The 9,183-nt window shown below is 45.0% G+C and overlaps 1 protein-coding gene across 1 annotated transcript in view; it reads right to left on the reverse strand.

Moving 5' to 3' along the window:
- Positions 1–9,183, reverse strand: part of ARPC1A (actin related protein 2/3 complex subunit 1A) — a 44,286-nt gene continuing 35,103 nt past the window's right edge. The window contains exons 6-10 of the mRNA XM_003798884.2: positions 8,477–8,689; positions 5,452–5,527; positions 5,055–5,248; positions 3,192–3,282; positions 1–180 (exon numbers count right to left, since the gene is read on the reverse strand). Coding sequence (XP_003798932.1) covers positions 142–180; positions 3,192–3,282; positions 5,055–5,248; positions 5,452–5,527; positions 8,477–8,689 — 613 coding nt within the window. The 3' untranslated portion in view covers positions 1–141. The remainder of the gene's footprint in view (positions 181–3,191; positions 3,283–5,054; positions 5,249–5,451; positions 5,528–8,476; positions 8,690–9,183) is intronic.

Genomic DNA, 9,183 nt, shown 5'->3' on the forward strand with positions numbered 1-9,183 from the left:
TTTTATACTCAAACAAAACCACACAATATTTGCACGATATGTGTTTTCAGTGTTTCCTTGGGGCTGGCTTTCCTCACCATCCAATGGCAGAGCTGTGGTCAGCGACTGTTGTCGTGCTGGATGGCAGAGGCTCACTCAGCTTCACATTATCCGGAGGCCCTGGATAGAAGATTCTAAGGTCTTGAAAAAGGTGGGAAGGAGACTGATCATTACTGAGGACTGTGTGCCCTGGAGCTTTCCTCAAGGCACCACACTATGCCTCCTCCTCCTGGTTGAAATGCAGGCCCCTTTCCCCCCCACATCTGGCCCCACCCACTTCTGGGACAACCCTCCCAGCACTCGCCCTGCAGAAACTCCAGGATTGGGCTGGTCCTCCAGGCTACATACTCATCATTCCCATGACCCTATTTGTTCTTAAGGCACATTCTTCCTACCTGTGTCATCGGCCCATGTACCTTGCCCCTTCACTATACACTAAATGTTTCAATGGCCAGCTCTCCTATGTTCCTACAGGCCACACAGCAGCCAGTTTGGTACCCTCCCATAGCAGATGACCAAAGGCATATAGATTAAAAACAAAAATACCCAGGGTGGCACCTATGGCTCAAAGGAGTGGGGCGCTGGCCCCATATGCCGGAGGTGGTAGGTAGGTTCAAACTCAGCCCCTGCCAAAAACTGCAAAAAACCAAAAATACCCAGGAACAGCCCCCCCCCCCCCCACTTCATACAAGCACAAAGAGAGAAAGGGAGTTGGTCCTTGGGATCAGTTGGTAATAATTACACAGGAATGAAGAAGCCCAGGACAAAGATGGGAAGGTGAAAAGAGAGTAGAACTTTTTTTTTTTTTGAGACAGAGCCTCAAGCTGTCACCCTGGGTAGAGTGCCATGGCATCTCAGCTCACAGCAACTTCCAACTCCCGGGCTCAAGTGAGTCTCCTGCCTCAGCCTCCCAAGTAGCTGGGACCACAGGCGCCTGCCACAACACCCGGCTATTTTTCGGTTGCAGCTGTTGTTTGGCGGGTCTGGGCTGGATTCGAACCCGCCACCTTAGGTGTATATGGCTGGCGCCTTAGCCACTTGAGCCACAGGTGCCATGCCAGAGAGTAGAATTTTTGAGGAAGACTGTTTCTTCATGGAGTAGAAGCTTTTTTTTTTGAGATAGTCTCACTCTGTTATCACAGGATAGAGTGCCATGGCATCATTATTGCTCACAGAAATCTCAAACTCCTGAGTTTAAGTGATCCTCCTGCCTCAGCCTCCTGAGAAACTGGGACTATAGGTAGCTACCACAACCCAGCTAATTTTCCTATTTTTAGTAGAGACAGGGTCTTGCCCTTCCTCAGGCTGGTCTCAAACTCTGGAGCTCTAGGGATCCTCCTGCTTCAGCCTCCCAGAGTGCTAGGATTGTAGGTGTGAGCCACCACACCTGGCCTGGATGCTTTTCTTTTTCTTTTTTTTTAAGAGACAGAGTCTCACTTTATTGACAGAGTCTCACTCGGTAGAGTGCTGTAGCATCACAGCTCATAGCAACTTCCAAATCCTGGGCCTACAGGTACCTACCACAACATCTGGCTATTTTTTTTTGTTGCAGTTTGGCCAGGGCCGGGTTTGAACCCACCACCCTCACCCTTACTCACTGAGCCACAGGCACCGACCCTCCTCGAAGCTTTTCTATACTAAGTATTTGACCAAGGTCAGGGGCAAGGGGAATCAAACATCATGGAAATGCACAGTGGCAAAACTATGTAAATGTTGGTTTAATCTAGAGATTAACAACCAGAAGTTAACTCAGAGCCATAGGCAGGTGCTATCTTACCTGTGCTCCTCCTCTTCCCTAGTTCCTGTCTCACCCATCACTGGCCAATGCCCAGCTAGAAGGGGTGGAATCCTCCTGCATTTGTCCCTCATTGCCAAGAACCTTCCATTCAGCCTCCTCAGTCCAAAAGCTCCTAGCTTCACCTCCTGCCACTGCAGGGGTTCACATCCTTATCACTTGTTCACTGTACTTAGCTGCTCTGCTTGGATCCTCAGTGGCCCCTTGAAGGCTATCCACCTATAGCCTGGTACCTTTCCATTTAGGTTCTGACAGCTTCTGCTGTCTGCAGACAAAGGTCAGTGTCCTCTCTGTGGCCATGCCGTGGCTCTTTTTCCTAGTTACATTCCTGTGCTTCTGTTGAAGCCATACCACCAGCATTGCTGGATGAGACGCAGCATGTACTCACTGAACTATGTGCTGCCCTTGTAGCCCAGGACACACACCTCTACTTCCTTGGCTCATGGTCCCATCACCCCCTTCCCAATCCCATCAAAGCTGGAGATGTAGCTCAGGTACAACCTCTTCCCTGCAGTGGTACAGCCCATGCACCCCCTTCTCCCCCATGTGAAAAGAGAAGCACTGCCTTTTCTTCTGGAGCCCCATCACTTGCCCCCTCCAATCTGGGACCCACCTCTCTCTTCTACCAGACAAGCCCTTGCCTGGCACCCAGGAGACATTTAGTGAACATTTACCAAGTTGATCAGAATAAAACATAATGTATCTATTATATATAGTTAAACCTAGGCTGCTGCCCAACAGAGGTCCTGCTTCAAAAACAGCACTCAATTTTTTTTTTGAGACAGAGTCTCACTTTGTCACCCTTGGTAGAGTGCTGTGGCATCATAGCTAACAGCAACCTCAAACTCTGGGGCTGAAGTGATTCTCTTGTCTTAGCCTCCCAAGTACAGATTAAATACAGAAGTATTTCTCCTCTGAAATGTCTAGAATTTATCCCTCTAGGGAATGGCAGGGACTACAGGCACCTGCCACAATGCCCAGCTGTTTTTTAGAGATGGGGTCTTGCTCTGGCTCAGGCTGCTCTCAAACCCGTGAACTCAGGCAATCTACCCGCCTTGGCCTCCCAGAGTGTTAGGATTATAGGCAAGAGCCATGGTTCTTGGTCCAACAGCATTCAATTTTTCCTCAGTGAATAAATGGACATCTAAAAGTATATCTATCTCACTGAGTATTCTATCTCACTGAGAAGGTGTGGTTCCCTCCTGCAGATGACCTATAGGTTTTGAAGAGAACTATAGTCTGATATTCTACATTTCTGATGTATATAGGACTTGACATTTTGTTTCAAGACATGAGAGATATTCTTCTCACAAGCGTTTTAACACAAATAAGATTTGTTCTGAAAAGTAGAAAATACCTTGAAATCCCAAATTGTCATGGCTCCATCAATGCCAGTAGTGCAAAATTTGCGACAATCTTGCTTGTCCACCTCATAAATAGACACTTGACTGGAAAAAAAAAAAAGTAAAACAGAAGAGACTGTAAGGCATATAGTAGAAGTCTAGCCTAATTATCTGGCAAGCTTTCAAGACAATCAATCCCACAGCTCAAGACAGTATTTTTCTTTCTCCTCTGAAATGTCTAGAATTTATCCCTCTAGAGAATGGCAAACTATGGCACACACTATTTTTATGCAGCCTGTGAGCTACAAATGGCTTTTATGTTTTTAATGGTTGGAAAAAAATTAAAAGACTATAATCTCCTGATGTGAAAATGATAAGACATTCAGATTTCAGTGTCCATGAAGTTTTACTAAAACACGGCCAAACGATTCACTAACATATGGTCCACTGTTGCTTTTGTGACAGGACAGAGAGTTAAGTAGTTACGATGGAAACTCCATGGCTCCTCACAGCCTGAAATACTTACTATCTTGTCCCTTACAGAAAAAGTCTACTGACATAACTCTAGGCCAAAGAGGACCTAATTACTGCAAATAAAAGTAGACTATCCAAATCAGCAAGGGTTTGTCTTTTTACTTTTCACCAAAAGTCTCAAGGAGGTGTTAAGAATTATTTCCTGGCTCCGCGCCTGTGGCTCAACCGGCTAAGGCGCCAGCCACGTACACCTGAGGTGGCGGGTTCGGATCCCCAGCCCGGACCTGCCAAACAACAATGACGGCTGCAACCAAAAAATAGCCGGGCGTTGTGGCGGGCGCCTGTGGTCCCAGCTACTTGGGAGGCGGAGGCAGGAGACTCGCTTGAGCCCAGGAGTTGGAGGTTGCTGTGAGCTGTAATGCCATGGCACTCTACCCAGGGGGATAGCTTGAGGCTCTGTCTCAAAAAAAAAAAAAAAAAAAAAGAATTATTTCCTTCCTGACTCACAGTCTGCGCAGAAACTCAGAGAAACCTGAAGGATGTGGAGAAATGGCAAGTTTTCCTATACCTTCAAATTCTTTTCAGTAGAGCAAAGACATTTTCAACCTATTTTAAGTCCTGCTTAAATAGGACTGCTCCTTCTCTTTTTAAACATAGAAAAAAACACAACCTGTGTTTCATAATTCTCTCAAAGAGAAAGTCTAGAAGTTTCCATCATTCTTTTTGTCATCAAAACCAAAAAAGTCTTTGAACACAAAAAATCTAGTTAAAAAGAGAAAGGCCCGTCACACCTAAGTCAGAATACAATAATTTATATCATTAAGAATATATTACATTTCTCCTCTAGATTTTCAAAAAATCAAACTTTCTGGACAAAATATAATCCTATTGTCTCATACACATAATCACATATACTTGCTGAACTAGTCAGGCAACTCCTTAGCTTTGTCATAATGATGCTAAGAAATTCTGTTTCCTTAATTAAATCATCTTACTTGTATACACTACTCAAAATGATAGGATATAGCTATCCTTCCTGTCACATGTTAATTAACAGAGGAACACAGCCCTCAAAGGCCTGGTTCTCAGCCGGGCTGCTGAGAAAGTGAGCCTGGGTAGAGGTTGCCCTTGCAGTACTCACTCCTCCTCCCTTCCTCACTTCACCTCCCAGTCTGGAGTAGAATCCATGCTTCTCCCACTGAATACCCCATGCATCTGGACCTTGAAGGACAGAATGTCTCTCTATCATGAGCTGAAAATAAGACCTGGCAGGCAGGAAGGTACAGACTTCTTGCTGTTCTTGTTTTTAAAGGGATATCTGAGACACACTGCACAGAACTTTTGTGGGGACCCAGTTCGGGAACAATGAGGGGAAGAAGCATTTTTCCACAGATGGCACCTACGTGATGCTATTCTGGTGCAGTGTCTCCAGGGCTGTATTGCGGTCCTCGATTGTGGCTCTCTTGTCCATGTTGCGGAAACGTTCCATGGCAGACATGTTGCGCTGGATGCTCTGTTTTGGAATGTCTAACTTGGACACAAAGGTCAAGCAGCCACGGTCATCATAGTTAAAGAGCATTGGGCAGCAGTCATGGCCCTGAAACAAGGTATCAGTCAGCCTCTGGAGAGCACCCATCTACCAATTCTTCAGCAGAATTACAGGCACCTCTTACTCTTAAAAGCTCTAATTCTTCTAAAAGGCTGTTTGACTTTGTGCTAGTGTAACAGAGCATGCATTTTTTTCTGGTCTAGAGAATCACATATAGTGAGCCACAAGAAAGAACGAAGAGAGATACTTACAGCAGCCACAACGCTATTCTCCGAGACAAATGACACACTCAGGAGTGGTAGGAACTCTGTTTTCAGAGTTGAAACCCTGAACACAAGAACGTTTGTTACTCCAAGATAAAACAGACCATACAGCTTCTTCATAGACACAGAAGGCAACAAAGGACCCGTTCTCCCAGGGCTTCCACAAAATCAATGAACACTATGTTTAAAAGGAGCCCCATGACCTCAACTTGCAGGAATCTCAAAGCATGAGATGGCTCTGAGGTGACCTTCAGAAACTGGGGGCTTCAGCTCTCTCTGGCCTGTGCTCCAACCTCTTCTGAGGTCCCTCCCACTTCCTGGTCCCTAGGAAGGCCTTGTTCTTCCATCTCTGCCCTTGCCCCAGTACCCTTCTACCCCTTGCATGAGTCCTGCTCCTCTTGCCTATCCAAAGTCACTCCAGGCTTCGAAGCTCATGATAGGATCACCTCCATGAAGTTTTCCTGGACTACTCCAGCCTGAAGGAGGTTCAGAACCTCCTCAAGTTCTTTTTTTTTTTTTTAGAGACAGAGTCTCACTTTATCATCCTCGGTAGAGTGCTGTGGCATCTGAGCTCACAAGAACCTCCAAGTCCTGGGCTTAAGCGATTCTCTTGCCTCAGCCTCCTGAGTAGCTGGGACTACAGGCACCCACCACAATGCCCGGTTATTTTTTTGTTGCAGTTTAGCCGGGCCAGGTTTGAACCCGCCACCCTCGGTATATGGGGCCGGCGCCCTACTCACTGAGCCAGAGGTGTCGCCTACCTCCTCAAGTTCTTACTGTCACTATCACTCATGAGTGAATGTCCTGTGTTGTAATCCTCTCCTTGCCTGTGTTCACCAGGGCTCCTAGAGGGCTGCAACGACACTGATATTTATTGACACCGAGGCACTGTGTGAGGGCCTAAAGCAGGTGTCCTCAAACAACGGCCCACGGGTCACATGCAGCCTGCCTAGGACATTTATCTGGCCGGCGCGTGTTTTTGCCACTGCTGCCTGTCCTGCTTAGGAGCTGACTCATCCCAGGGCCCACAGTCCTCCAACGGTCTGAGGAACAGTGAACTGGCCCCCTGTTTAAAAAGTTTGAGGACCGCTGGCCTAAAGCTACCAAGATGAACAAAGCCCATCTTTCTTTTTATTATTATTATTTTTATTTCCTTGCTTTTTTTTTTTATTATTACTTTGCTTTGTTGTTGTTGTTGTTAAGACAAAGTCCCACCTTATGCCCTGAGCAGAGTGCAATGGTGTCACAGCCCACCACAACCTCAGACTCAGGCTGTGGGCATCCTGCTGCCTTAGCCACTGAAAGCCGCTGGGGTTATAGTGCTTGCTATGGTGCCCAGCTGGGTTTTTCCATTGGCTCAGGCAAGTCTTGAACTCCTGAGCTCAAGCAATTCTCCCTCCTTAGCCTCCCACAGTGCTGGGATTACAAGTGTGAGCCACCATGCCTGGCCAAAGCCCAGTCTTGATCAGCGAGAAGTTCACACTGGATTGTCTGTGTGAGCACTGCACTTGGCAAAGAGGTTCCACAGATATGCCCAGCAAACACATTGGTTAATATATTAGGAAATTACCTTAATGCAAAAGGTAATGCATTTTAAAAGCTAACTATATAGCCAGGCGTTGTGGCAGGTGTCTGTAGTCCCAGCTACTCGGGAGGCTGAGACAAGAGGATCACGTAAGCCCAGGAGTTGGAGGTTGCTGTGAGCTGTGACACCATAGCACTCTACTGAGGGTGACATAGTGAGACTCTGTCTCAAAATAAATAAATAAATAAAAAATAAATAAATAAAAGCTAACTGTATATGTCTTTGGAGACCCCTTAATAAAGTTGATACTACATTAAAGAACACATAAGCTTCAGCCCCTAGTGTAGTATACCTGGACTTATTTTACTACATGAAATATTTATGTTGGAGAAGAGGAAGGGTGAAAGATGTAATCTGATTTGCAGGATTAAAAAAGGCAAATAAGAAGTCAGTAAGAGGTAGATAGGGACTTGTAATAAGCATGTGTTAAGAACTTACTATGTATTACAATAAACCACGTAAAAATTGAGTAACACTAGCATCAAAATATCAAAATATTATTGAATGTCAAAAGGCAAATTATCACACAAAATGTTTAACATGGCCAGGCAAGGTGGCTCACCCAGGCAAGGTGGCTCACGCAGATAATTCTAACACTGTGGGAGGCCAAAGCAGGAGGATTACTTGAGGCCAAGAGTTTGAGATCAGCTTGAGGAAGAGCAAGACCCTATCTCTACTAAATTAAAAATAGAAAAAACTAACAGGAATGGTGGCTTGTCCTGTACTCCCAGGTACATGGGAGGCTAAGCCAGGAGGATCACCTGAACCCAGGAGTTTGAGGTTGCTGTGACCTATGACAGTGCTGCTACAGAGTGAGACTCCTGTCTCAAAAAAAAAAAAAAAAAAGTATAACCCCATTTTTGTTAAAAATGAAAAGATATGTAAGCACCTATGTATGTATAAGAATCTTCTGAAGGACTACATATATGGTAGAGGGAAGATCTTTAAAAAGAAAATAAACCTGAGAAATAAAAAAACCCCACATTTAATCCAATTGGGAAAAAGTCATCTCTGAATTGTCATGTTGTTCACATTGGTTGACCTTTACTCTGCTGTTTCTTACTCCCTGAGCTGACAGGGTGTAAGGTTACTCAATGTGTGTTTAATGGTGAGTTACCTTGAGTGAGCAACAGAAGAGCATTCACCAGGAAAGAACAAAGATTTGTAAGAGGAAAAAGATTCTAATCTTCTCACTTACCAATATTTCCATTAAGAAGTATTTCTGGAAGTAAGACCTAACTCTTTAAAATTTCCCAAACAGACCATTTAAACCGTGTCTTTAACTGTAAGGGCTGCCTTGCATTTCTGGTTGGGGTTTCTGTGTTCATGTCCTGAACTTACACTCCAGGAAGGCTATGTAGCCTTAGCCTAACTGGTGGCAGATTCTACTCCCTGCTCCCCATCTTCCAAACAAAGGCAAATACTCACTGTACACTTTTTGAAGCATCAGCAACAGACACGGTGCTGTCATGACTGACCCAGGCCAGGCGGCTCCCACTGGCGGAGAAGCTGACCCCATGGACCCAGCCACCTGTGCCACTGCCCCCAAACTCTGACATCAGCTGACCAAAAGGCATCTTGCTGCCCCAGGGTGTACTGGCTGGCTTTTCATCCACTTCTTTGATATAGGCAGAAAACACTCTGTAGTTTAAATGGTAAGGAGAGAAGAAAAAGTAAATGAAATACATGTATATAGAAATAGGTCACAGGCAGCTACCATAAGGTATCCTAGAATGAAAAGAGATTAACTTTTAAAATTAAAACATAATGGGAGAAAAGGGAACACTTCTACATTGCTGGTGGGAATGCAAACTAATACATTCCTTTTGGAAAGATGTTTGGAGAACACTTAGAGATCTAAAAATAGATCTGCCATTCAATCCTACAATTTCTCTACTAGGTATATATCCAGAAGACCAAAAATCACATTATAACAAAGATATATGTACCAGAATGTTTATTGCAGTTCAATTCATAATTGCTAAGTCATGGAAGAAGCCCAAGTGCCCACTGAATGGATCAATAAATCGTGGTATATGTACACTATGGAATATTATGCAGTCTTAAAGAAAGATGGAGGCTCAGTGCCTGTGGCTCAAGCGGCTCAGGCGCCAGCCACATACACCTAAGGTGGC

Source organism: Otolemur garnettii, unplaced genomic scaffold (assembly GCF_000181295.1).
Source record: "Otolemur garnettii isolate 467f Iridium unplaced genomic scaffold, OtoGar3 scaffold00142, whole genome shotgun sequence".
NCBI classification, from domain to species: Eukaryota; Metazoa; Chordata; class Mammalia; order Primates; family Galagidae; genus Otolemur; species Otolemur garnettii.